At 37.3% G+C, this 13032-nt stretch overlaps 1 protein-coding gene across 8 annotated transcripts in view; it reads right to left on the minus strand.

Moving 5' to 3' along the window:
• Positions 1-13032, minus strand: part of Usp30 (ubiquitin specific protease 30) — a 252115-nt gene that overhangs the window by 120870 nt on the left and 118213 nt on the right. For all 8 annotated transcript variants that reach the window (XR_016550340.1, XR_016550341.1, XM_090413154.1 and 5 more), the window contains one exon: positions 4969-5091. Coding sequence is in view for 6 of the 8 variants with exons in the window: in XM_090413154.1 (XP_090269280.1) it covers positions 4969-5091 (123 nt within the window). In the remaining 2 variants the exon portion in view is untranslated. The remainder of the gene's footprint in view (positions 1-4968; positions 5092-13032) is intronic.

Here is a 13032-nt window from a genome sequence, read left to right on the forward strand (position 1 = left end):
GGCTAGGAATAAGAAAAGTCTCATTGACTACGTTATTGTTGATAGTGATGTTTTCTCCCTGGTGCAGGACACCAGAGTGTACAGAGGATTTGAAATTGGAAGTGATCACTATTTAGTCTTGAACAGGATAAAATTGAATTTCATATCGAAAAGAATAACATGTAACAAAGTTTTAAAGCGAATAAAAGTTGAGCAGCTCTCAGATGTGAACTGTAGACTAAAATACACAAAGATTATTGAAGAAGAAATGAAAGAGTTTGAGAACAGGAATCAAACCTTGGAGATTCAGTGGCAAACTCTGAAGAAAACATTGATTGATTCTGCCAGAGAGGCATGTGGTGAGGTTATCTGCAAGGATAAAAAAAATCAGAACTCCATGGTGGACACAGGAAGTTAAAGAGGCAGTGAAGGAAAAGAAGAAAGCATATCAAAAGTTCCTGTCAAATAAGTCAGCTTGTGCTCTTAGAGAATATAGAGACAAATGCAAGAATGCTAAACACTGTGTAAAACTAGCTAAACTAAAGTCATGGGAGGACTTTGGCAAGAATATAGAAAATAAATATCAAGAAGGTGGCAAAATATTCTGGAGGTTGTTGAAGAAGCTTAGGAATGGAGGAAAGAGTGCTGTAAAAGGAGTTAGAGATGATGAAGGTGACATGAAAACTGCAGAAAAAGATATCCTCGAAGTATGGAGTAATTACTTTGAAAAGCTGTTAAATGAAACAAGCAGTGATGATAGCACAATGGTAAAAAACACTGACCAGGTATACATATCCATACTTGAAGTAGAAAAAGCCATCAAAGGCTTGAAATGTGGAAAGGCAGTTGGAGTAGATGATATTCGACCAGAAATGCTGAAATATGGTGGTATAAGAGTCTTACAGTGGCTGCACTGCATAGTTCAGAAAGCCTGGACAGAGGGACGAATTCCCGATGATTGGCGTAGAGTTCTCATAGTACCCATATATAAAAAGGGAAATAAAACTGAATGCAAGAATTACAGAGGTATTTCCCTACTGAGTGTTCCTGGCAAGATCTATGCAAGTATACTTGAGAAACGGTTGAGAAGAATTGTGGAAGAAAAGCTTGGTGAAGAACAAGCTGGATTCAGGCCAAACAGAGGCTGTGAGGATCAGATCTTCACTTTACGACAAATAGTCGAGAAAGCATGGGAATATAACAAAGATCTGTATTTAAGTTTTGTCGATTTGGAAAAGGCATATGATAAGGTGACAAGAGAGAAGCTATTCAATACTTGATATAATGTCAATGGGGCATTATATCAAGCAATACTTAGTCTTTATTTGAGTTGTAAGTCAGCAGTTAGAATTGAAGTACAGGAAGATGGTTTAATGTTAAATCTGGTATGAGACAAGGATGTACGTTATCCTCTCTTTTATTCATTATCTATATGGATCACATTATGAAGGAAAGTGGTATTAAACATGATATCAGAATTGGAGATGTTAATGTCAGCTCTTTGCTTCATGCGGATGATGTTATACTTCTAAATAAATCCGCAAGATTCTCTGACTAAATTGAATAGCTGTTGTAATAGATATGGTATGAAGGTCAGCAATAAAAAGACAAAGACAATGAAAATAGGCAGAATCATTGACAATGTCAACTGTGTTGTGAACGGAGAACCTGTGGAACAAGTAAAACATTTCAGCTACTTAGGCACGATTTTTGCTGAAAATGGTAAATTAAATATAGAAATAGACAACAGAATCAGCTTTGCTGATTCTGTTGTCTATTTCTATATTCATCACTTTTTTTTTAGTAATTTTTGAACTTTTTTCTTTTGAGACATTGTAGGGTCTCGATGTAAAATTTGATATGTGGAACTGTCACACTTGAGATCTTGCATTTTTCTGTTATACTCTTCTTTATTCATGATAACTGTTGCATTTCCTTTATCGGCTTTTGTAATAATAATATTTTTATTATTATATAACTTTTTTAGGGCAGTTATTTGTTTACGTGGCATATTGCTTTTTGGAGGCTTAGCTTTGTTTAGAATACTTGCTATATCTAGTCGCATGTTATTAACCGTTGCTGGCAGAAGATCGTGGATACCCCGTTCTACTTTCATCATAATTTCTAGTTTAGGAATTTGTTTGGGCATGACGTCAAAGTTATGTCCTAGACTGAGAGCTTTCTTGGCTTCTTCAGTGAGTGTTTCCGACGATAGGTTTACGACCACGTGGTCTCGTCAACGTTGCAGTCGCGACTTCGTATGTTGCCGCTGTTGTAGGAGTTTATATTTCTTTAGGTGTTTGCTTTTTACTTTTGTGAATTCTTTTTTTGCTGCAACTTTGGAGATGTGCTGTAGGACATACCATATTTCAGGATTTACTGAAACTGGCAACTCCTCTACTTTTGTAAAAAATTCAATCCATTTCAAAACACTGGTTAAAAATCTAATCCTAAAAGATTCAGACATAATGGTTAGTTTCGATGTCACCTCCTCATTTACTAATGTACCACTTATAGACACTTGATTTAATCAAGTCTAAATTTCCCCCAGATATTTTTGAATTATTTCAATTTACCATGAATGCAGGTTACTTTACATGGGGAAGAAAATTCTTTAAACAGATTAATGGTACTGCTATGGATTCCCCCCTCTCTCCTCCGTTAGCAAATTTTTGCATGGAACACTTTGAAAACAAAGTACTTACCACAGCTACATACAAGCCACAAGTGTGGTTATGCTATGTAGATGATGTGTATGCCATCTGGCCCCATGGACAAGACACTTTGGATGCTTTTCTCACCTACCTAAACAGCCACCACCCCAAAATTCACTTCACAGTAGAAAAAGAATCAAATAACTGTTTACCATTTCTTGACACATTAGCCACCCGCCTTTCAGATGGATCACTATCTTTTTCTATTTACAGAAAGCCTACACACACAGTGTAGGCTTTCTGTAAATAGATAAAGCCTACATAAAGAATCACATCATCCAGTCCAATAGTACGGCATTTTAAAAACACTTACACACAGAGCCAGAACCATTTGTTCTAACGATACAGCTCTGACCACTGAACACCAATACCTGCGCCATACATTCTTAGCCAACGGCTACAATCCCTACAAAATAGATAAAATACTACATAGGCCCATTACTCTGCCCTCCCCTAATACACAAGAATACAACATGACCATTTCTATCCCCTATATCAGAGGTACATCGGAAAAGATAGCCCAAGTATTGTTGAAACATGGCCTTCGCACCACTTTCAAACCTCATGTCAAGCTGGCAACTCTGATCCACTCGCCTAAGGATAAACTTCACCCTTTAGCACACCCAGGAGTGTATGAAGTTACTTGTGACTGTGACTTGGCCTATTATGGGCAAACAGGAAGATCAGTGAACATCCGCCTGGAAGAATATGAAAGATACATTTGCTACTATTACTATGGCAAGTCAGGACTGGCAGACCATGCTTTGGACACTCCTTCACACAGGATTAGATGGAGGAAAACGAATGTGCTATTTAGGAATCGTTATAGATCTGAAAGATTATTTTTTGAGTCAGCAATGGCTTTGAAGAATTTTTCCATCCTTAACAAATATGGTTGCATTAATTTGCGAAAAATTTGGGAGACGGTTATCCTAAGAAAAATAGCTGGATATCTGCTGTTTATTTATTTATTTTTTCCCGTTAGAGGGTGCCAAAAATAGGACTTTAGATCTTTTGTCTTTTGCAATTATGTTGTTTCACTCACTCACTGTCGCGTATACAAGTGTGTTGTGCTCTGATGATGCCGAGTTAAAAATCAGCGAAATATAAGCGTTAATAAAACATCTTTGTGATAAAAGTGTGTGGTGTTGTTAATACCGTGAAAAATAAGTCATGAATAACCATCAACACCTAAGCTTATTTGTTATATTTCCATATTTAATTTACCAACTTCACTAAAAATTGTGCCTAAATAGCTGAAATGTTTTATTTGTTCTATAAGTTCACCATTCAGGATACAGTTGATATTTTCAATGTTTCTGCCTATTTTCATTAGTTTTGTTTTTTTACTGTTGATTTTTATAGCAAGCAAAAATTTTCTATTATGATCTCATAAAATGGTGTGCCACAGAAGTGATGCAACAGCAATACATATACTTCAATTGAATACACTGAAAATTTTGAATCTTCTTTGGAAAAGATGATGACCAAGACGGCACACAGGTTAGATCTAGAAGATGTAGATGAAATGTTGAACTTTTATGAAAAGAAAAAAAAAAAAAAAGCCTATGGTGGAAGAACAGAAGAACTTATCAAAATGGCAGAGAATTATCAAACAAGAAGAAACAGAACTTCGTCCTCATTGTACATAGACATCAGAGAGAGGCTTTTGGGAAAAGGAAAAAAAAAAAAAAAAAAAAAATATATATATATATATTGGAACTTGATGATTCAAAGTCTGAATGGAGCTCATAGGTCTTAGCCACACTCAGGAATGCCTTATTATGTTACAAGGAAATTTACAGAAAAAATGTTCCTCAGTTCAGAAACTGCATGTTGATTTTTATTTTAAGAATCTAAATCATTTAACGTTTTCACTTGTTCCTAATTGTCATTTCATTATTTAAGTGATATATTTTAGTAACAATGTAACTTTTCATGTAGTATACTATCATAAGATTCTGTATGCCCCCTTTCTCCAAAAGGTATATGTAAGGAATTTGATGATGTATTTTAGTTTGCTTACCATTTTGCTGTAGTAACATAGTTCAGACAGTATTTACAGGAATGTAGCTGCAGTTCATTACAACAGTTTTCAGGTTAGATCATAAAAGCAGAGCTCTACCATATCTCTATTCTTTATGCTTAATGCATTAACTGTTATAAAATAAAAATGACTTCTAATAACTTATGCAAATGCATATCAGCACCAACTTAACCAGATATCAATATGGAGTTAGTTTACAGCACTCAAAAATAACCACAGTCATTTTACCTTATAACTGCATTTTTTGCATTTTAATTGGCTGGCCAACAATCCTCTAGTTGGAGAAGAATACCTCAGAGGATGCAAAACAGATGATTTGGCAATTACTTGATGAATGTCAGCAGCATTTTCCTTGAAAAATGAATAGTTGTTATAAAAAATGCTAATTAAAAACCATTGAAACAATAACTGATATCTATTAATGACATACTTCCAAAACTACTATATGTAAAATGCTTAACATTTCTGGAAGTTTCTTTCCAGTGGAGGGAGAGCGGGGGAGGAGTGAAAGATTCTATATTCAGCAAATATTCAAGTAATATTATAAAAATTAATTGTAAAAGCAATTTTTTAATTTTCTTTATATGCAGCTGTAAAAAATATATCTCGTTTAAATAATAATTAACTAAATAAGGGTTTTTCAACTGGATTTCTGCAAGGATCATGAATGAAAATAAATGATATAAATTATATAAATATAATAGTAATAAATATCATATATCTACTCTATACTATAAAATGATACGCTGAAATTGGAAGCGGATGTGACATCGGCTTGAAACGAATGTAGGCTGTAATGTTTTTTTTTTTGTAACATTTTTGTCAAGTTATTTGAAACTCAGGGGCTACCCTGAGTGTCGAGTCTTCAAAATCCGAGTCATCAGAATTCAAAGAGAACTGGCCTACCAATCCGGAACACAGGAGGTTGGGCGCCGTAGGCGCCAGAGACCCCTAGCACATAAATAAAGATAATTTTTAAGCAGGGGTTCCCTGAGACCAGAAAATTATTTCAAGGATTCCTCCAGGGTAAAAAGATAAAGAAAAGCTTTAGATAATAGACAATTATATAAATAAAAATGTTTTCATTAATACAGGGTACATTATAAAACAAGAAACCTTAGTTATAAAAGTGAATCTACAGAAGTTATATATGACAATTATGTGATAAAATGAAGGTGGATGGGCGACAGAGATTAATATTAAAATAAAAAAGTTTAGAAACCATAAGATTACCTATAAAAAATATTCCACATACATGGTCAATGACTTTTCATATGTATGCTTGCTCACATGTGTTTATATCCTATGTATCATTTCCTTCAGTATTAGTTAATAAAGAAAAATAACAGGCAAATAAAAATACAAACTTAAATACTCAAAGTGCATCTAACACACACACACACACACACGCACAAACAGATGATAAATCATTCGATGATTTTTCCAAAGATGTGACATCTGATTTCACTGTTACCTACATTACAGACACCAGACGTGTGTAATTAGGACTGGTATTCTTCACATACTATGAAGTGAAACCAAATAATTTCATACCCAAAAGAGTTAAGGTAGCATAAGACCATTTTTCTGATTAAGGACCTCATATATTGTCACTAAAATAGCAACCTTGCAAAGATATTCATATTTTCTTTTGATGTGACTACTGAATCCAAGTGACACAAGAGAGCAGTCCTGTTCTCTTGTGTCACTAAGTCATTTGAAATTGACTTCTTTCTCTCATATGAGATGCATATGCTCCTGTTTTCTAATCTTAAATATGCTCATCCAGTAAAGCCACAGTATGGAATATAACAATAGCAATTATTTCATATATACCTGAATGCTCACTGCAAGGATATGGGAACTTTAAGAATTGAGGGATGTTCTTAGTTGGTTAGCAGGTTGCTTCGAATGGGACTTTAATAAGATATATCTTTAAGATCTTTGAAATCTTAACTGAAACTGCTCCTGCAATACAAGGTAACTGCTCTCTGAAATATCATAATATTCATAATATCACAGAGTGGGGAAAGGACAGCATATTTTATATATGTTATTATTATTACTCAGGCCTCCCACAACAAGTCTTTTGACTCATTGTGGGAGATCCTTCCTAGGAAACACAGTCTATCATACCACTCCTTGAATTCATTGACCATTCTTGCTCTCACCACTATCAGGCAATGCCTTCCACGGTTCAACTATCCTCCAGGCAAAGAAACCACTCCTCACCCTCTTGCTTACAGCTTCCTTTCGCAACTTCCAGGGATGGCCCCTTGTCATTATTCCTTCCTGCTGTTCCACCAAGTGAAAGAACTCCCAGTGTCAACCTTGTAAATACCTCTCAACATTTTAAAAAGTCTCAATCATACCACCTCTCCTTTTTTCTATCTACCAAACTCTGTAGTCCACATTCCCTCAGCAATCCTGATAACTAAAATCTCTGTTATCCGACTCTATACCCTTTCCACAGATAATTCCCCCCCTTCAAATCCTGGGGACCAGATCTGAGAACAGTAGTCTAAGTGTAGTATGATCAGAATCTTATACAACGGAATGAAAACCCTTTTATCTCTGCAGGTCATGTCCTTCTCATTATTGCAGCAATCCTCTGTGTTACCTTCACCACCTTTGCAATATGTCCCCTAATTTCAGGTTTCTATCAATCATAACCACCAGATCTCGTCTCCCCCCTACTTCCTCCAGTATAATTCCTCCAATAGAGTATGCAGCGTCCCACCGGTGTGTCCCAAACCTCAAGACTTTACATTTTGCTGCATTAAAATGACACCCCCATTCATTTGCCCATCTGTCTAGTTTATTCAAATCCTCTTGCAAGACTGCCACATCTGAACTATTACTAATAACCCTTCCAAGCTTCACATCATTCGCAAACAACTGAATATTCCCCTGCAATCCATTGAAAATGTCATTGACATAAAGGTTAAACAATAAAGGTCCCAGTACTGAGCCCTGTGGGACACCACTTGTAACCTTCTGCCTCCTTGATATTGCCCCACCATACACAACTCTCTGATACCTATCAGACAGTCAATCTCGAATTCAGTTGACTAACCCAACATCTAAACGTGCTGCAACTTAAATATCAGCTTATCATGTGGCACCCTGTCAAATGACTTTGCAAAATTCAAAAAAATGGCAGTATATACCTTCACTCATCAACTTCTCGTCACTTTATTATAAAAGGTAATTATATTACTAAAGCAAGAGTCCCCTTAACAAATCCATGTTGACTCTCACAGAAAACATTACCCTCATCTGCCCAACACTGTATATGGTCCCTCACTAATTTATACAAGATCTCAACTACTGATGAAACACAAACTGGCCTATAATTAGACACTTCCAGTTTGCTACCACCCTTATGCAATGCCACTATCTTATCTTCCTTGGGTACCTTTCCCGTAGCCAAACTTTCACTCAAAAGCAAGGTCAATGGAGCTGTCAATTCTTTAGCGCATTCTCTCAAAACCCGTGGTGAAATACCATCCAGTCCCACAGCTTTACTGACATCCAGAGTACTCAGTATTTGGAACACACTTTCCTCCTGCACCTCTAAACTCGAACCTGCTCTATCACTCTAGTATTAAAACTTTTCCAGTATAAAATACTCCAATAAAGTGTTCACTGAACAACTCCACTATGTACTATGCATCAGTCACTCTATTACCATTTTTATCCTACACGGTCAATTTCCACAATCATTTCTCTTCCTACTGGCCATATAGCTAAAAATTCACTGGGATTTTCTTTGGATCTTAGTGCCAATCTCTTCTCATATTCCAGTTTCACCTTCCTTACCATACTAGTCACTCTCCTGGCCTGAGTCTTATATTCTTCATGCATCTGCTCTACACCCTTCTCCTTATATCTCTTCCATAACCTCTTTTTCACTTGTAGTTCCTGTTTGATATTGTTTGTCATCCACTTTATACAGAATTGTGTCCTCTTCTTCACTCATGGAATACAGCATACTACTGCTGCTAACAAATAGTCCTTCACAATTTTCCTTTCAATTCTATCCTCCATGGAACTGCCCCAAGTTGATATCTAAGACTATTATAATCACCTACCTTATAATTCCACATATGTTCCCTTTTCTTTGATACTCCTGCATGTCTATTCATCTTCCAAGTCAAAACCACATGATCACTCTCTCCAACTGGGAGGAGGGAGAGATGTCATCTCAGTAATTATCAGCTCTTCTGATGCTATTACCAAATCCAAAACTCTTGAACCTCTTGTTCCCTTTATTATATGTTGCATAAGCCATTTGTCCCTCAAGAATTCTAGCAATTCCATTCCCTTATTACTATATGCATTTTCCTCTTCCCAACTTATACTGCTGTAGTTAAAATCTCCCATAACAATCCTCTTGCACTTGCCAAGCTCAACTGCTTAAACATCTCCTGCTCCCCCCCCCCCCACTAAATATCCTGTCTTACTCACCTCTACCTCATACTTTCAAAATCATTAGTGTCACTGCCTTCCAAAGCTTCCACTCTTAGAGGTCATCACTTTTCATAAGCAGTACTCCACCACCGTGTTTTCCCTTCCTATTCTGCCGAAAAATGCAGTAAAAATGTACCCTGCTACTTCTATCCCAATAATCTTTGGCCAAGCTGATGCTATCAGCGCCACCAATTTATCTCCTTTATTCCAGATACTCCTGGCATTAGTATAAAAATGTCACTGTTTCCATACCTATCATTATCCCCTTCAGACTCCAATGGACTCAGCATTACCTGATGTCCCCCTTCCTCAAAGCACCCATTCCCACAAGAGGCTACCATCCACTCTAGGAATTCTAGTTTTCCTGCATTGACACACCGACTCATTCAGAAAACAGCTATCTTCAGATGCCTACATCCTTCCTCATTCAAATGTAAGCAATCAGTTCCTTTCTGTCCTCAAATGCCCTCCAAGCATCCACATATTCCAATCCTCTCATTCCAGCTATTATGCTATTCATTATTACTGCTCTTCTGCTCAGCTCGTCATTATCATACCTGGGTAGCGCACATGCCATCTTTCCTCTCTGTGTTTTCTTTTATACAACCTCAAGCATGAATCTCAGATCTCTCACCACCCAATTTACACTGCCATCATTCATGTCCACCATCAACAATCATCTCATCCACCCTTTTACTCTGCTCAATTGCCATAGCCACATCACGGATCATCGAGTCTCCATACATCACACCTCTTACCACTCTGTTCCTTGATTGATCATCTGCATCCCTCACTCCTCTTCTCTTCTAACACTTTCTCTTTGTGTTCTCCTACTTACCTGCGGTCCTAGCATTACTCTATCCTTGGTTCCAGCATCCCTAGCATTCTCCTCTTTTTAATAAATTTAGTTTGACCCTTTATCCAAGTGTGAGCAAACAAAGTTTGCACCTGAAAGTATCTTCAGGACTGGGGTAAGGTGGTACAACACCAGGGCAACTCGTTGCAAAGGTGGAGCAAGCTACCAACACTCCTGTCTCAGTATCTCCTATAATGCAAAACACATCTCCTTGCAGATATGGCTAATGTTATGCATTAAGGGAAGGGCCACTACCCAGACTAGTTTCGACCGTTATTGAGGTCTCTTCAGTGGGAGCCAGGCCCAAGTTGAGATACCAGGCAGAAGCATTAGCAGGTCATCTCTACCTATAGGAGTTGCCCAAATGGTGTGCCACCCTTTTTTAATAAATTACTCTGGATTTAGAGAAAGATGTTGAAAGTTTATTTTTCACTTGGTTAGAGTATAATAAATTTAGTTTAATCCTTTATCCAAGTGTGAGCAAACAAAGTTTGCGCCTGAAAGTATCTTCAATAGCATTCTTTCAATTCGATAGCATTCTCCTCATTCCCTCTCTCTGACTGTTTCTATTCTCTCCTACTCTATCGTTCCCACAACACTATCTTCTCCCTCTTCTGTTTATATTCTCTCCTCTTCTATCATTCCCATAACTCTCTCTCCTATGGTTTCTATTCTCTCATGTTTTATCATTCTCATAACTCTCTTTCACTCCTAGTCTGATTTGCCTTGTACCATTCTTCTCTTCCTTTTGCTTAATCTCATCTTTCGCACTTCTCATCTCAAGCCATTCCACCTCCATTTCTCTCTCTGCAAGTTAGCCACTCTTGCTCACCATTCATCCTCCCAATTAAGACCATCTCCGAAAACTTCACAGTCATTCAAACTTTCCACACTCCTCAATCTTATTTTTTCATTCATATTTCACTCGTTATTCTCATCCTCTATCGCACTACTCTCTCTAGGTGGAGATTCTACCCCCCCCCAAGGCAACAAGGTCGGTTATGGTAATTTCTATATAAGTTCTTCCCATTGCCTACATTTTGCTCAGATACGTACTCCCACTTCTCTCACCCGCCAGGACACATAGATACCACAAGCACTGCATGGCACAAAATCCTGTTGTATGTTAAGCAAAATATAGTCCTTAAATATGGGTGGGTGGGCTTGGTGGCCATTTGTAATTGGAGCTGCAGCTGTCGCAATCTTTCAAATAGTGCCAAGGAACTACAACTAAATGCTCTACTATACTATGTTATACGCTCTACTGTAAGCTAATTTACTTATGCGATACTATAAATATAAACTATGTTCAACTATAGTAAATAACAAAATCTTTTCCACTGCAGATGCTTCCAACTCTGACCTCACCTTCTCAGTCACCCAAAAATAACACACTATAAACAATAACTAAACTCCAAAAGCAGCACCACCGCTGAAGGACATTTGTATTACTGAAAAAAATGTAGTACAATTCACAACAGAAGTTACATTATATGTAACTTCTGTTGTGAATTGTACTACATTTAAATTTTTAATTGTAAACCAATTAATAACACTTTCTTTTTAGCACAGCTCAAATCCACTACCACGTTCTTCAGCGATTCAAGCACCCTCCATATATATATATATATAAGTTTTTTTATATTGGGTGTATTATAATGTTAAAGATGCCAAGAAATTTTATAATTTTATACTTGGTTTTAATCCTTTTCCAAAGTAATCAAAACTAAGTTTTGCACGTGAAATATATTCATGTCTGAGCTACTTGTATAAAGAGGCTAATGACTTCATATCACTTGCTTTAGTATGTAACCCATAATGCAAAGCAACTCCTCCCCCATTTCGGGCATGTATAATGGAAGGGTCACTACCCAGACTAGTTTCTACCTTTATTGAAGTCTCATCAGTGGGAGCCAGACCTGGGAGAGATACCAAGATTGAAGTAATGCAGAAGTCATATATATCTCATATACAAGTAGACAAAAAGGTGCTTGACCTTATTAATAAAAATCTCTGGATGAGAGAAAGATGCAGAATATAATAAATTTAGTTTAATCCTTTATCCAAGTGTAAGTAAACAAAGTTTGCACCTGAAAATTATCAGGACTGAGGTAAGGTGGTGCAACACTCCAAGCAAAGGTGGATCAAGCTCTCATCACTCCTTGTCTCAGTATCTCCCATAATGCAAAGCACATCTCCGTGCAGACATATATACTGCTATGCATTAAGGGAAGGGCCACTACCCAGACCGATTTCGACCCTTTATTGGGGTCTCGTCAGTGGGAGGCAGACCCAAATGTGGAGATACCAAGGCAGAAGCAATAGGAGAGGTCATATTTACCCATACAAGTCGCCAACAGGTAAAGACGAGACCTCAATAAAGGTCGAAACCGGTCTGGGTAGTGGCCCTTCCCTTAATGCATAGCAATATACATGTCTGCAAGGAGATGTGTTTTGCATTATGGGAGATACTGAGACAAGGAGTGATGAGAGCTTGGTCCACTTTTGCTTGGAGTTGCACCACCTTACTTCAGTCCTGAAGATATTTTCAGGTGCAAACTTTGTTTGCTTACACTCGGATAAAGAATTAAAGTAAATTTATTATGGTCTAACCAAGCGCAAAATAAACTTCCAGCATCTTTCTCTAAATCCAGAGTAATTCAATAATAACGTGGTACACCTTTTGCAACTTGTATAGGTAAATATGACCTCTCCTATTGCTTCTGCCTTGGTATCTCCACGTTTGGATCTACCTCCCACCGACGAGACCTCAATAAAGATCAAAACCGGTCTGGGTAGCGGTCCTTCCCTTAATGCATAGCAGCATACATGTCTGCAAGGATATGTATACTGCTTTGCATTATGGGAGATACTGAGACAAGAAGTGATGAGAGCTTGGTCCACCTTTGCTCGGAGTTGCCTAGTGTTGCACCACCTTACCTCAGTCTTGAAGATATTTTCAG

The sequence above is a fragment of the Typopeltis vanoorti genome, chromosome 23 (assembly GCF_054136105.1).
Source record: "Typopeltis vanoorti isolate ZY-2024b chromosome 23, IOZ_Tvanoo_1.0, whole genome shotgun sequence".
In the NCBI taxonomy this organism is placed as follows: domain Eukaryota; kingdom Metazoa; phylum Arthropoda; class Arachnida; order Uropygi; family Thelyphonidae; genus Typopeltis; species Typopeltis vanoorti.